Here is a 17150-nt window from a genome sequence, read left to right on the forward strand (position 1 = left end):
TGCCTTCTTTATTCTTGGCCACCACATTACCTCCCCTAAAAAGGGAATAAATAAGATACTCTTGGATGTAAGGAAAAACAGAGAGTATGAAGAAGAATAGGACAAGTTTAGTTAATATTTTGAGGCAATGTCTTACTCTGGTGTTATGATAATGATCGATTCACTGACCATTTGTTGACTATTTATTAGATAGCAAGTGCTGTGTTGGCTACTTGGTTGAAACTCAGAGAATCACAACTAGAAAGGCAGAATTTTTAATGATTTTATTCTATTTTTTTAATTTTTAAAAAATGTTTATTTATTTTGGGGTAGAGGGGCAGAGAGAGAGGGGGAAAGAATCCCAAGCAGGCTCTTTGCTGTTATCTCAGAGCCAAAATCACAAGCCTGAGCTTGTGATCTCACAAGCAAGATCAAGAGTCACATGTTCTACTAAATGAACTAGCCAGGCACCCCTAGAAAGACAGAATTTAAGCCCAGGTCCAAATAACTCCCAACTGCAAGAACTTCACCCACTATGTCAGACTGGGAAAGGAAGTATTTGGTGTCAGGAACACATCCATGCAGTTCCTTTCAAGTCATTACAGTAGGTATTACTTGCCTATATCAGCTCTGTATCAGAAGGAGTCTGCTGGAAATATATACCACCCACTTCCCCCTAGCCTCCAGCCCCTTGGGACCACCATTCTACTCTGTTTCTGACTTCAGCTGTTTTTATATTCCACATACAAGTGAGATCATACAGTATTTGTCTTTCTTTGACTTATTTCAGTTAGCATAATGCCTTCAAAGTCTAAGTTGTTGCAAAAGGGAAGATGTCCTTCATTTTTATGCCTTCATAGTATTCCATTGTATATATTGACCTCATTTTCTTTATCCATTCATGCATTGAGAGACCTTCAAGTTGTTTTAATGTTTTAGGTGTTGTGAATAATGCTTCAGTGAACATTAGCGTACAAATACGTTTTCAACATAATGATTTTATTTCCTTCAGATATATACCCAGAAGTATAACTGTTGGATCATATCATAGTTCTATTTCTAATTTTTAGAGGAAACCTCATACTGTTTTCCATAAGTAGCTGTACCAATTTACACTCTGACCAGCAGTGTACAGGGTTTCTTATCTTCTACATCCTTGCCAACACTTGTTATCTCTTGCCTTTTTGATAGTAGCCATCCTAAAAGGTATGAAGTGAAATTTCATTGTGGTTTCGATTTGCATTTCCGTGATGAATAGTGATGTTGAGCACCTTTTCATGTACCTGTTGGCCACTTGTACGTCTTTGGGAAAATGTCTCTTTGGGTCTTCTGCCCATTTTTACCTTTGATTATTAATTAATTAATTATTTATTAAAATTTTTTTTATGTTTTATTTACTTCTGAGAAAGAGAGAGAGAGAGACAGCATGAGCAGGGAAGGGTCAGAGAGAGAGGGAGGTACAGAATCTGAAACAGGCTCCAGGCTCTGAGCTGGCTATCAGCACACAGCCCATCACAGGGCTTGAACCCACGAACCATGAAATCATGACCTGAGCCGAAGTCAGACACTTAACCGACCAAACCACCCAGGCGCCCCGATTATGAAATTTTTTGACATTGAGTTGTATGAATTCCTTATATATTTTGAATACTAACCCTCCCCTTATCTCATATATGGTTTACAGATATTTTTTCCCATTCCATAAGTTGCTTCTTCATTTTCTTGATTGTTTCACTTGCTGTGCTGAAGTTTTTTTGTTTGAGGTAGCTTTTTTGTTTGTTTGCTTTTTTGTTTGTTTGTTTGTTTTTACTTTTGTTGCTTGTGCTTCTTGTATCATATCCAGAGAATCATTGCCAGTGTCAAACACGTTTTCCCTGTATTTTATTCTAGGAGTTTTATGATTTCAGTTCTCACATTTAAGTCTTAAATTCATTTCATGTTAAAATTTGTGGATGGTGTAAGACAAGGGACCAACTTCATTCTTTCTGATGTGGATATCCAATTTTCCCAACATCATTTATTAAAAAGATTATCCTTTCTCCTATGAGTATTCTTGGCCCCGTTGTCAAATACTAGTTTTCTGTAATACTAGTTTCTGTAATATGCATGGGTCTATTTCTGGACCCTTATTTTGTTCACATAATGGTCTATGTGTCTGTTTTTATGCTAGGACCATACTGTTTTTCTTACTATAACTGCAGTATAGTTTGCAGTCAGGAAGTATGATGACTCTTCTCTCTGAAGATTACTTTGGCTATTCAGGGCCTTTTTTATTTCCATATGAATTTTAAGATGGTTTCTTCTATATCTCTGAAAAATCCCCTTGGAATTTTGATAGGGGTTATATTGAATCTACAGATGGGTTTGGGTAGTATGGACATTTAAACAATATTAATTATTCGGATCCATGACCAAGGGATGTCTTTTCATTTGTCTTCAGTTTCTTTCATTAATGTCATAGTTTTTTTTAATTTTTTTATGTTTATTTTTATTTTGGAGAATGAGAGAGAGAGAAAAGGGAGAGAGAGAGAGAGAGAGAGAGAGAGAGAATCCAAAACAGGTTCCAGACTCTGAGCTGTCAACACAGAGCCCAACATGGGGCTCGAACTCACGAGTCATGACATCACGACCTGAGCCAAAGTCGGATGCTCAACCAACTGAGCCACCCAGGTGCCCCACGTAGTTTTCAATGTATAGATCTTTACCTTTTTGGTTAAATTTATCCTTCAGTATTTTACTAGTTTTGATGCTACTTTAAATGGGATTATTTTCTTTGTTGTTTTTTTCCAGATAATTTGTTATTGTATCAAAATGTAACAGATTTTTATATGTTGACTTTGTATCCTAAAATTTTGCTGAGTTTGTTTAGTATATCTAACAGATTTTTGGTGGAATCTTTAGGTCTTATTATTCGTAAACTCAGGACATTTGCAAATTTTATTTCTTTCTTTCCTATTTAGGTGCCTTTTATTGCTTTGCTTAATTACTCTAGTTATAACTTCCAGTACTATATTGAATAGGAATGGTGAGAGTGGATTTCATTACCTTGCTCCTGAGTTTAGAGAGAAAGCCTTCACCTTCTCTCCATTGAATATGGTTTTAGCTGGGTGTTTGTTATGTATGGTTTTTATTGTGCTCAGATATGGTCCTTCTGTACTCAGTTTGCTGAGAGCCTTTACAATGAAGTTATAATTTTTTTGTAAAACTCTTTTTCCGAATCTATTGATAGGATCATATTTTTTGTATCCATCATCCTATTAATGTGGAATATCATATTTATTTATTTGCATATATTGATCTTTCCTTGCATCCCAGGGATAAATCCCACTTGACTATGTTGTATTATCCTTTTAATACACTGTTTAATTTGGTTTGCTAGTATTTTGTTGAGAATTTTTGTCTATATTCATCAGAAATATTGGCTTGTAGTTTTCTTGTAGTATTCTTATCTGGCTTTGGTATCAAGGTAATACTGGCCTTATAAAGTGAATTTAGGAATGTTTCCTCCTCTTCAGTATTTTGGAAGAATTTGAGAAGGGTTGGCATTAATTCTTCGTTAAGTATCTGGTAGAATTCACCAGTGAACCCATTTGGTCTTAAGCTTGTCTTTGTTGACAGGTTTTTTGTTGCTGCTCCAATCTCCTTGGTTATTGGAGTTAGTTATGATTGGTCTGTTCAGATTTTCTGTTTCTTCAAAGTTCAGTCTTGGGAGGTTGTATGTTTCTAGGAATTTATCTGTTTCATCTTGGTTAACCAATTTGTTGACATATAATTGCTCATAATATCATCCATTCTGTTTCTTTGGTCCCAATTATTATGTCTCCTCTCTCATTTATAATTGTATTGATTTAATTTATCTCTTTTTTCTTGGTTAGTCTAGCTAAAGATTGTCAACATGGTTTATCTTTTCAAAAACCCAATTTTTCATTTCATTGATTTTTTTTCTATTGTCTCTTTATTCTGTATTTCATTTATTCCTGCTCTAATCTTTATTATTTCTGTCTTCTGCTAACTTTGGGTTCAGATTGTTCTTCTTTTTCCAATTCTTTGTGGTATGAAGTTAGATTGTATATTTGAGATCATTCTTTTCTCCCATATGCAGGCATTTATCACTGTAAATTTTCCTTCAAAAACCACTTTGGTTCATCTCATCATTTTGTTATGTGTTTCCATTTTTGTTTGTCTCAAGATATTTTCTGATTTCCCTTTTGTTTTCTTTTTTGACCTCTCACTTGTTCAAGTGTGTGATATGTAATATCCACATATTTGTGAATTTTCCATATTCTCTAGTTATTGATTTCTAGTCGCATTATCATCATGGTCAAAAAAGATACTTGATATAATTTTGTGGCCCAACGTATGATCTATCCTCAAGAGTATTCAAGCTTGAGAAGAATGTGTGTTTTGCTACTTTTGGCTGGCTGTTCTTTATATATCTGTTAGGTCCATTTGGTCTATAGTGTTTCTCAAATCTACTGTTTGCTTATTAATTTTTATCTCAGTGATCTGACCAATATTAAAAGTGGGGTATTGAAACCTGCTGATATTATTATATTGCTGTCTATTTTCCCCTTCAATTCAATTAACATTTGCATGAAATATCTAAGTACTCTCATATTGGTTACATATATATTTACAGTTGTTATGTCCTCCTGTTGAATTGACCCCATTATCACAATATAATATAGAGTGGCTTTTATCCCTTGTGACTATTTTCATTGCATTCATTCTATTTTAGCTGATATAAATATAGCCAATCCTATTTTTAGTTACAATTTCCAGGAATATCTTTTTCCATTCCTTCACTTTCAGCCTATGTATGTCTTTAAAGTGAGTCTCTTGGAAGCAGTATATTGTTGGATCTTATTTTTTTCTATTCAGCCACTCTTTGTAGTTTGATTGGAGAGTTTAATCCATTTATGTTTAAATTGATTTTTGATAGGTAAGGACTTACTATTGGCACTTTGTTAGTTATTTTCTGTTTGTCTGGGTTTTTTGTTGTTGTTGCTGTTCCTTTTTCTTCTTTCTCTCTTGCTGTCTTTCTTTGTGATTTTTTTAACTCATATGCTTTAATTCCTTTCTCTTTAACGCTGTGTAGCTCCTGTAGATTTCTTCTTTGTGGATACCATGAGTTTACATGAAACATCTAATAGATATAACAGACTATTTATTTATTTTTAAATCTTTTTAAAAATTTATTTTGAGAAAGAGAGAGACAGTGTGAGCAGGAGAGGGAAGAGAGAGAGGGAGACACATAACCTGAAGCAGGCTCCAGGCTCCTACCTGTCAGCACAGAGCCTGATGCGGGGCTTGAACTTTTGAAACTGCAAGATCATGACCTGAGCTGAAGTTGGATGCCTAACCAGTTGAGCCATCCAGGTGCCCCTAACAGACTATTTTAAATTGATTACAACTTACCTTCAATAGCATACACAAAGTTTACACTTGGGCCCCCTGGGTAACTTGGTCTGTTAAGCATCAGCCTCGGTTTCAGCTCAAGTCATGATCTCACAGTCATGAGTTCAAGCCCTGCATTGGACTCTGCTCTGATAGCACTGAGCCTGCTTGGGATTCTCTCTCTTCCCATCTGTACCACTCCCCTGCTCGCTCACTCACTTTCTCTCTCTCTCTCAAAATAAATAAACTTTTAAAAAAGTCTACTCTTTTCTTTCCTATTTATGCTGTTATTGTCATACTTTGAATCTTTTTATATTGTCTATCCATTCATAAATTATTATAGCTATAGTTATTATTTGTAATTTTATTTTAATTCCAGTGTAGTTAACATACAGTGTTAATTAGTGTCAGGTGTACCATATACTGACTCAATAGTTCCGTATATTGCTCAGCGCTCATCAAGATATGTGTACTCTCAGGGTGCCTGGGTGACTCAGTTGGTTAAGCGTCTGACTTTGGCTCAGGTCATGATCTTGTGGTTCATGAGTTTGAGCCCTGCCTTGAGCTCTGTGCTGAAAACTCAGAGCCTGGAGCCTGCTTTGGATTCTGTGTCTTCCAATCTCTCTCTTTCTGCCCCTCCCCCACTCACATTCTGTCTCCCTCTCTCTCAAATATAAACATTAAAAAAATAGGTATCTGTAATCTTAATCCCCTTTGCCTATTTCACCCATTCTACCATCCACTTCCCTTCTGGTAACCATCTGTTTGTTCTTTATAGTTAAGAGTCTGTTTCTTGGTTTGTCTTCTAGTTATTAAGTTTTTTAATTTTAATTCCAGTATAGTTAACATACAATGTTAACTTAGTTTCAGGTGTACAATATACTGGTTGAACAATTCTATTCATTACTTAGTGCTCCTCATAATAAGTGTACTTTTTAATCCCATTACCTATTAAATATATACAGTATACTAATTCGATAGTTCCATATATTGTTCAGTGTTCATATAGATAAGTGTACTCTTTTTTTTAATATTTTATTTATTTCTGAGAGAGAGAGAGAGAGACAGCGTAAGCAGGGGAGGGTCAGAGAGAGAGAGAGAGATACAGAATCTGAAACAGACTCCAGGCTCTGAGCTAGCTGTCAGCCCAGAGCCCGACATGGGGCTCAAACCCACCAACCGTGAGATCATGACCTGAGCCGAAGTTGGACGCTTAACCAACTGAGCCACCCAGGCGCCCCTCAGTAAGTGTGCTCTTAATCCCCATCACCTATTTCACTCATCGCCCACCCACCTACAGTCTGATAACCATCAGTTTGTTCTCTAAGAGCCTATTTCTTGGTTGTCTCTCTCATTTCTTTTCCCTTTGTTCATTTATTTTGTTTCGCAAATTCCACATGTGAGTGAAATCATATGGTATTTATCTTTCTCTGACTGACTTACTTTGTTTAGCATTATACTCTGTAGCTCTAACTATGTTGTTGCAAATGACATTTCATTCTTTTTTTTATGACTGAATAATATTCCATTATATAGATGTGTGTGATGTGTGTGTGTGTGTGTGTGTGTGTGTGTGTGTGTGTGGACCCTTGGGCTGCTTCCACAATTTGGCTATTATAAATAATGCTGCAATAAACATATGGGTGTATATACCCTTTCAAATTAGCATTTTCATATTCTTTGAGTAAATACCCAGTTGTTCAATTGCTGCATCATAGAGTAGTTCTATTTTTAAATTTTTGAGGAAACTCCATGCTGTTTACATAGTGGCTACACCAGTTTGCATTGCTACCAACAGTGCAAGAGAGTTCCCTTATCCACATCCTCACCAACACTTGTTTTTTCTGTTTTTTATTTTATTTTGTTTTATCACCTCACAGGTGTGAGGTGATATCTCATTCTAGTTTTGATTTGCATTTCCCTGATGATGAGTGATATCAAGCATCTTTTCGTGTGTCTTTTGGTCATCTGGATGTCTTCTTTGAAGTAATGCCTGTTCATGTCTTCTGCCCATTTTTTAATTGGATTATTTATTTTTCGGGGGGAATTGAGTTGTATAGGTTCTTAATACATTTTGGATATCATTTGCAAATATCTTTTCCCATTCTGTAGGATGCCATTTAGGTTTGTTGATTTGTTTCTGTCACTGTGCAGAAGTTTTTATTTTGATGTAGTCCCAGTAATTTATTTTTGCTTTTATTTCCCTTGCCTTAGGGGACATATCTAGAAAAATGTTGCTACAGCTGATATCAGAGAAATTACTGCCTATGCTGTCTTCTAGGATTTTTATGCTTTCGGGTCTCACATTTAGGTCTTTCATCCATTTTTAGTTTATTTTTGTGTATGGTGTAAGAAAGTGGTCCAGTTTCATTCTTTTACATTTTGCTGTCCAGTTTTCCCAGCACCATTTGTTGAAGAGACTGTCTTTCCCATAGTTTTGTTGAAGACTAATTTACCATATAATCATGGGTTTGTTTTTGTGCTTTCTATCCTGTTCCATTGATCTATATGTCTATTTTTGTGTCAGTACTGTACTGCTTTGGTCCTACAGCTTTATAGTAGAACTTGAAATCTAGAATTGTGATACCTCTACCTTTGTTTTTCTTTTTTAAGATTCTTTTGGCTATTCAAGGTTCTTTTGTGGTTCCATTCAAATTTTAGGATTATTTGTCCTACTGTATTTCTATACACCAGTAATGAAGCAACAGAAAGAGAAACTAAGAAAGCAATTGCATTTACAGTTGCACCAAAAAGAATAAAATACCTAGGAATAAACTTAACTAAGGATGTGAAAGACTATACTCTGAAAACTATGAAACACTGATGAAAGAAGTCGAAGATAACAAACAAATGGAAAGACATTCCTTGCTCATGGAAGAATGAAAATTGCTAAAATGTCCACACTGCCCAAAGCAATCTACAAATTTAATTCAATCCCTATCAGAATAACAATAGGGGCACCTTGGTGGCTTAGTTGGTGGAGCATTCAACTTCAGCTCAGGTCGTGATCTCACGATTTGTGAGTTTGAGCCCCACATTAGGCTTGCTGCTGTCAGCACAGACCCTGCTTCAGATCCTCTCTCGTCTTCTCTCTACCCCTCCCCCACTTATTCTCCCTCTCTTTCTTTCTCTCAAAAATAAAAGAAACATTACAAATAATAATAGTATTTTTCACTGAACTAGAACATATAATTGTAGTTACTTTCTTGATATTACTTTCATATTAGAGACATAGGTGATTTTTAATCAGTTTTTCAAAGTTTCTCCAGTCATAACACATAAAGCTCAGACACATTAAGATTAGTCAATATATATGATTTACACTGCCATTACAGCATTAGGGTGTTCTGAATTTGATTATATATTCACCTTTACCTTTGAGTTTTATTTTTTTATGTTTTCATGTTTTTACTTAATGTCCTCTTATTTCAACTCGAAAAACTTCTTTTGGCATTTCTTGTAAGGCAGGTCTAGTGGTGATGAACTCCCTTAGCTTTTGTTTTTTCTGGAAATGACTTCATCTCTCCTTAATTTTGAAGAACTACTTCTCTGATATAGTATTCTTGTATTCTTGGTTGACATTTTTATCTTTCATCACTTTGAATATTTTATCCTATTCCCTCCTGGCTTGCAAGGTTTCAACAGTTCAGTTTCTATAGTTTCTTTAAGATGATTATTTTTAATTTTCTGTCAAACAGATTGTAGATCTCCATTATCTCTATTTCTTTGGGGTAGGGTAATGGAACTTCATTAGCTTCCTGATTTCTTCATGATCTATGTACCCTTGCATTTATGTCTGTGCATTTGAAGGAAAAAACATCTGTTGTAGTCTTTACAGAATGATTTCAGCAGGTAATATCCTTTTCCTATCTGTTCCCCAAGCCAATGGGATTCCTTCCAAAGTTGCAGCCATGCTGAGTTGGAGCCAATTTTGAGGCTATTGCTGGGTCTGCAGTGGGGTCCATGTTTGGCATGCTTGATACCAGGGGCTCAGGTGAGCTAGGATCTTCTCTGGTACCTGGGTGCACGGACTTGCCTCTAGTACCCTGCTCAGCAGGACAGTGCTTGTATAATTGTTTCAGGGTCCACAGTTGGGTCTTTAGTCAGCAGGCCTTTTACCAGTGTGTGAACAGAGGTGACTCCCACCAGGTCCCTGGGAGGGCTTCTGCCTGGTCACTGGATAAGGCCCTGGATGGGCAGGACTTGCTCTGGACGATGGATGACAGGCTTTATGCATGGATGTTTTGTTTGTCCATTTGCTGACGTCATTCCCATTTTTCATTATTTGTTGAACAGGGCAATCAGAAGCACTTGAAAGTCATGGGAAGAATAAATCAATGACTATATTTGAGTTTGTGCAAACTGCTGCAAAGAATATGTACAACACCAGCTGGTTTCCATCTCTGCAGTGAACAGAATTACAGTTGAGGGTTTAAATTACAGAAAATCAAATTTAAAGAATAAAGTTTAGAATAAGAAATATACTCTCACAGTACCCTCTTATGATTAACCATTTTTAAGCTATCTATAAACTTAAGTTGAATTGAAGCTATCACAGACCTATTCTTTAAAAATCTTAACACAATTTTATTCCTCCTGTGGTTATAAAAATGTCAGTTTTTCAAAGTTTCTCCAGTCACATAAAGCTCAGACACATTAGAATTAGTCAATTTATGTTCTTACAGATATTAAACAAAATTGAAGACATATTACCCAAGATTCATAACTGTCTGGTAATTGGGAAAATGGAAGAAACCTTAGAATGTATATGATTTTAAGTCAGAAAACATTGCTGAGTTTAATATGGTGTCTGGCATAATGTTTGCAGTCTGATAAATTTCAAATCAGGAGTTTGCTTCTGGTAGTAAATAAATGCTTAGCCCATTACTGCTCTGACATAGACTCTGGAGAAAGAGAGGAATTAAATATCAGTCAAGTGTGCCGTTGATTTGAAGATGCTGCTGCAGATACTCGGAAGGGGCTTTTGAGCCACCTTTACTACCAAGATTATCTGCATGTGAGCAACTTCTTTTTATCTGAGAGATATTAGCTTAACTACTATAAATTTGTCCAGGTGACATAAAGAGATAGAAAAGTGAATGAGGCCTAAGTGCCAATTCCTGAGGTTTATTTAGGTTTAATATGGTTAGTGTATGTATTATTCTAAGCAAGAATCTATTTCCTTTTTGATGAAAATGTGGATTTTCAGCTTTTTTGTTTAGAGTATATCTCCTGTAAGTATCAGCACCATTTACAAAGGACATGATGCTGCAGTGTTTAGTTTTTGTTGTTCTCTGGTCAGTTACTGGCAGCTGACTGCAGCACTTTGATGCCTTTGAGCTCTCTGGAGGCCTATACCCTGTCCTAGAGCAGAGTTCCTCAAAGTGTGGTCCCTGGACCAGCTGCAGCATTATCTGAGAGCATGCTATAAATGCAAGTTCTCAGGACTTATTCTAGAAATACTAAATGGAACTCTCTGAAGGTAGGGCCCAGCAATCCATATTTACCAAGCCCTCCAAATTGTTGTCATTCATACTCGTCTGAAAACCACTTTTTAAGAGGAGTTTACAAGGACTTAAAGTCTTCTATGGAGTCACAGTGAGATACTACAGTTTAAGACTATTCCAAAGGAACCTTGCTAAATGCTGACCCCACAGCTCCTAGTAAGTCCTTGAGGAGTCCAGGCAGCATGGAGTGTTTATCTCCAAAGCCATCTCTCCTAGGTCTTGAGAAAATCCCCACACTGGCTGTTAAGATAGAAGTCATGTGATACCCAAATGAAAGATTATTCACTTATTTAATCAACATGCTCTGTTTGAGCACCTAATAAGCCCTGGTGACATATGTCAGTCAAGTGTATCGTAGTCAAAGAAAAAAGATGTGAGCACAATAATATCATACATGGGAAAAGAGATCACCTCCAACTCAAAGATGTCAGACTCAAATTCAAAAGAAGTTCACTACAGATCTAGCTGCTGGTTTTCGGCAATGAGTAGCTATAAATATTTTTCAAGATACTACAAACATAATCAGTGGTGATATTTGGAAATATAAACTTTTCAATTCTATGTGGAAAGGGTCAAAAGGAGAAAGAAACAGAAAGAAGACCTGCTAAGATAGAATTCTAACAGCTGAGAAATGAGTAGGGTCCAACCTAGGATGGAAATAGAGACCAAAGGACTTTTACCAATGAATGCCTATGACATTATCAGTAATTAAAAAGGATAAGTGAAACATGCATATGACATTTGGAGAATAAAGAAGATTGTAATATTATTAAAATTAAAATGAAATACAAGGTGAAAAACAGAGCTTGAGATGGGAAGCGTGTTATGTTGTCAGCATCCAAATTAAGGGGTCCAGGTTACAGGTAAAAGTGGGGTATAGTAGGTAGTTCTTGAGAAGGAAAACAGGACTGGACATCTAAATTAGGGAATTATCTACAGAGATGTGATTATTGATGTCATGGGAGGAAAAGAGATTTAAAATTTTTTTTCATGTTTATTTATTTTTGAGAAAAAGAGAGTGGGGGAAAGTGGCAGAGAGAGAGGGAAACACAGAATCCCCTCTAAGCTCTCAGCACAGAGCCTGACATCGGGCTCAAACTCATGAACTATGAGATCATGACCTGAGCCAAAGTCAGATGCTTAACCAACTGATCCACCCAGGAGCTCCAAGAAAGAAGATTTTTAGGGGCAAGTAGGCTGAGGGACAAATGAAGCAGGTCGCAGGAAACATCTTGAGGAACAACAGCATTTATGAATTGTAAGAGCGATGTCCCTGGAAGAGGCAGAGAAACAGACAGTGTCATGTAAGCAACAGTGATATCAAGCTGGAACTTACCAGTATCATTGGACCAGTTGTTTGTATCTCTTCTGAGTGCTCTGTTCTTACTGGCATTTGCACTGATATGATCTTCAAAATTCTTTGCCTTTTTTTTTGTTTTACTTTTTAATTTTATTTAAACCCATGTTAGTTGGGGTACCTGGGTGGCTCAGTTGGCTAAGCATCTGACTTCAGCTAAGGTCATGATCTTGCAGTTAGTGAGTTCAAGCCCCACATCAGGCTCTGTGATCACAGCTCAAAGCCTGGAGCCTGCTTCAGGTTCTGTGTCTCCCTCTTTCTCTGCCCCTCCTCCACTTGTACTCTGTCTCTCTCTCTCTCTCAAAAATACATGAACATTAAAAATGTATTAAGAAAATAAATGAATCCAAGCTAGTTAACATATAGCGGGATAATGATTTCAAGAGTAGAATTTAGTGATTCAGGGACACCTGAGTGGCTCAGTCAGTTAAGTATCCGACTCTTGGTTTCAGCTCAGGTCATACTCTCACAGTTTGTGAGTTCAAGCCCTGCATCAGGCTCTGCACTGACAGTGTGGAGCCTGCTTGGGACTCCCTCTCTTCCCTCTCTCTCTGCAAGTACTCCATTTGCACCCTTTCTCTCTACAAATAAATTAGCTTAATTTTTTTTTTCAAAAAGAGTAGAATTTAGTGATTCATCACTTATATAACACCCAGTGCTCATCCCGAGAAGTGCCCTCTTTAAAGACCATCATGCATTTAGCCCATCCCCTCACCCAACACCCCTCCAGCAACCCTCAGTTTGAGAGAGAGAGGGCATGTGCTGCACTTAAGCAAGCAGGGGAGAGGCAGAAGGAGAGGGAAAGAAGCTTAGGCAGGCTCCACAGCCAGTGCTGAGCCCAAGGCAGAGCTTGATCTCACCACCATGAGATCGTGACCTGAGCCAAAATCAAGAGTTGGTCACTTAACCTATTGAGCTACCCATGTGCCCCTGATTTTCATGTATTTTTAAGCTTAAAGAAGACAACGGGCTGGGAATGAGGATCTAGTCATTAGGCTTCCCAGAATTGGGCAAAGTTCAACATGCTATAGTGCCTTGTAGGAAACTGGAAGAGAACAACTTCTAAGAAAAAAAATAGTATATGCACGAAATCATTCTACAATCCACAGTCTGATTTAAGGAATACTTCCTTTGGCCTCTGACCCCTGTGCTGCTCTTAGCAACATGTTTGTCCCCTAGAAATAAACTATTGACTTGTCTGTGTCTCCTACTAGATTGGAAGCTACTGATTAATATTATAAAGGAAGTCATATATATCTCATAGATATGGCTTGTGAATATCTAATGAATGGACATTTTAGTTAAATATTAACTGGTATTACATACTAGCTTTATTATGTGCTATTTCCTATGATTTCTTACTCAACTAAAGTGTTTACATCAAGAAAACGGTACCACTATATACTGCTGGCATAGGTGCATGACATGCTATAGCAAATATAATTATTATTTTTAGTAAAAATTGAATTTATTTATAGTATATTTCCTGGTTGAAGAATAAAGAAAATACCAAATGTCAAAATATGGCATGTTTGGATGATTGCTATTTTCTAGACTTTTTTTTTTAACCTGAAAGATTATTGTTTAAAAAAATCTTCTCTATCTAAAGATTTTTGTTCAGGCATCCTATAGTGGAGTTATTAGTTTCTTATATGCCCGTTTTTTTTTTTATATAAGTAAATTTATTTATTTATTTTTTTAATGTTTTTTTATTTATTTCTAGGAGAGAGAGAGAGAGAGAGAGACAGCGTGAGCAGGGAAAGGTCAGAGAGAGAGGGAGTCACAGACTGAAACAGGCTCCAGGCTCTGAGCTGGCAGTCAGCACATGGCCCAACGCGGGGCTCAAACCCACGAACCGCGAGATCATGACCTAAGTGAAAGTCGGTCGCTTAACCGACTAAGCCACCCAGGCGCCCCACTTATATGCCCGTTTTAACTTCAGATACAGTTAACAGTTTTCTGAGTTTGCCCTAAACATGTTTTAATTATAGAATGACTTCTAGCTGGCTCAGGACTGTCAGACTACTGAAATGAACACACCCATATGGATCTGTGAAGGTGAACTACAGTGTCCCCAAAGTCAAATGGAGTGTCCCAAAGCCACCCAGAGCAACAGTCAAGGATCTCCATCTATCTTTGATGTTTTATAGCCCTAAAGTTTTAAATTTTCTGTGCCAAATACAAAGCTCACTTTGTTCTGAAATTGAGCGATGTTTCAGTTCAATCTGATCTGACAGTTGAGTACTACACTGACAATCATCAGGGAAGTACAAAAGAGAGCTAAGGATATTGATATTTGGCAAACTCAGTATACTGATAGTATTTAGAATTGAGGTGAATTATGAATCCTGATAATCACGTTCTAAAAAGGCAACTGATGAATGAAACACTGTCCAGAAGAGAAATAACCTATTTTACTTAGAAACAACCAATATGAAATTTGGAATGTTTAATGTTAAAAAATTAAGATAAAGATAATGCATGGTAGTAGTCATCAAATATTTGAAGAGTTTCCATGTAAAAAGGGGAAATAATGAGGAAAGAGATTTTAGAACTAAGTTTCATTCATTTATATTGTAATTATTTTTTATTCTTACAGTCAAACAATAAAAAATATTTGGCAATATTTTACATGTGAGATAAACAGAGATCAGCAAAACAATATGGCTTTATAAAACAATTCAGTATAATAACATTCTCATTCCCAAAATGGAAGAACTGGATTCCAGTAGAAAATTAATTATTCCATGTTTAATTGTATTTTCTCCCCAACAGAAAATCAATACAGTGCCCACCATCAAAATATCATTCCTCTGTGGTCAAGCCAGGTGCAGTTTCCTTTTTTTGACAGGGTAAAATGACCAAAAGCAGGATTAGTTGAATGCACAATTATTTGGAGTAAGAGCATACTATTCAGTTATGTGCCTTTTATATGCAGTCAAGTTGCTTCATAATCTGTGAATCGGAAATGTTGGAAGTTAACATTTCATTGCTCTTTTTGTTGATTTTTTTTTTTACTACTGTCCTCACAACAACAACAGCAAAAATAAGAAAGTGACCCATTTCTAACCTCCAATTAGTTCCAGAATATTTGGTATTATTGAGTTCTTATTGGAAATGAATAGACTTCTGTCTTTGGTCTCCCTGAAGTAGAACATTTAGAGATGTTTTTGAAAAGACTTGAATGTTTTCGTGTCCTGTTGTTTACTGTGGAGAGTAGTGACTTCAACTTTACTCTGTAATGTTTTTGACAGACAATAAAGATTATGATGCCTACTTATCATACACCAAAGTGGATCCTGACCAGTGGAATCAAGAGACCGGAGAAGAAGAACGCTTTGCTCTTGAAATCCTACCTGACATGCTTGAAAAGCATTATGGATATAAGTTGTTTATACCAGATAGAGATTTAATCCCAACTGGAAGTAAGTGAATGTTTTCAGTTGAGAGTGTGCATATTCTTGGTCTGTCTGTGTATCATCATTTTTAGGCAGAATTTTAACTTTTGGTTCTCTGCATCAAAAACTGTGTCTATCAGTGTCTCAAGAAAGAAATTTCATTATGTATTCATATGAAACTTAATTTTTGACACCCCTGAGAAGCCACTTCCATTGTTCTGGAAAGCATCTCATTTTATGAGCCTTGACGTTTAAAGACACAGATGGGAGATGCGTAACTAGGAAAAATATTCCCAACATTGAGAAAAGCAAAGCCCGTACTCTATTCAGCGTGGTCATTGGCTATATTCATCTTCTCAAGGCATTACCCAGTAAGCAACAATTCTCATTTAATGTGTGCAAGAGAATCTACTGGGGCTTTCAGGACCAGATGTTTGATCCACTCATTCCAATAAACTCTTTTCTCTCTTATAGCCTACATTGAAGACGTGGCAAGGTGTGTAGATCAAAGCAAGAGGCTGATTATTGTCATGACCCCAAATTACGTAGTCAGAAGGGGCTGGAGCATCTTTGAGCTGGAAACCAGACTTCGAAACATGCTGGTAACTGGAGAAATTAAAGTGATACTCATCGAATGCAGTGAACTACGAGGGATTATGAACTACCAGGAGGTGGAGGCCCTCAAGCACACTATCAAGCTCCTGACGGTTATTAAATGGCATGGACCAAAATGCAACAAGTTGAACTCTAAATTCTGGAAACGTTTACAATATGAAATGCCTTTTAAGAGGATAGAACCCATTACACACGAGCAGGCTTTAGATGTTAGCGAGCAGGGGCCTTTTGGGGAGCTGCAGACTGTCTCGGCCATTTCCATGGCTGCGGCCACCTCCACAGCTCTAGCCACTGCCCATCCAGATCTCCGTTCCACCTTTCACAACACGTACCATTCACAAATGCGTCAGAAACACTACTACCGAAGCTACGAGTATGACGTACCTCCTACCGGCACCCTGCCTCTTACCTCCATAGGAAATCAGCATACCTATTGTAACATCCCTATGACACTCATCAACGGGCAGCGGCCACAGACAAAATCGAGCAGGGAGCAGAATCCAGATGAGGCCCACACAAACAGTGCCATCCTGCCGCTGTTGCCAAGGGAGACCAGTATATCCAGTGTGATTTGGTGACAGAAAAGCAAGGGACACCCTGTCCCTGGGAGCTTGAGCGGAGTCTGCAGTCCAGTGCCTGGAACTAAATCCTCGACTGCTGCTGTTAAAAACATGCATTACAATCTCTAGAACACGAGGAAAAACAGGGTCTTGTACATATGTTTTGGCAATTTCTTTGTAGCATCAGTGTCTTCCTGTTTTACCATGTCTCTTACCATTACATTTTTTGACTTTGTTTTATATGTCATTGGAATTTGTAAATTTACATTTTTTTAAAGAAGAGACTTATGTATAGATAGAAAACCCTTTTTTGCTTCATTAGTTTAGTTTTAGAATG

The 17150-nt window shown here is 37.0% G+C and overlaps 1 protein-coding gene across 1 annotated transcript in view; it reads left to right on the forward strand.

The window, feature by feature from the left end:
• Nucleotides 1–16831, forward strand: part of IL1RAPL1 (interleukin 1 receptor accessory protein like 1) — a 656727-nt gene extending 639896 nt beyond the window's left edge. Inside the window, exons 10-11 of the mRNA XM_039255353.1 lie at nt 15495–15665; nt 16113–16831. Coding sequence (XP_039111284.1) covers nt 15495–15665; nt 16113–16831 — 890 coding nt within the window. The remainder of the gene's footprint in view (nt 1–15494; nt 15666–16112) is intronic.
• Nucleotides 16832–17150: the final 319 nt, after the last annotated feature.

The sequence above is a fragment of the Hyaena hyaena genome, unplaced genomic scaffold, assembly GCF_003009895.1.
Source record: "Hyaena hyaena isolate Hyena2069 unplaced genomic scaffold, ASM300989v1 scaffold_524, whole genome shotgun sequence".
NCBI lineage: Eukaryota > Metazoa > Chordata > Mammalia > Carnivora > Hyaenidae > Hyaena > Hyaena hyaena.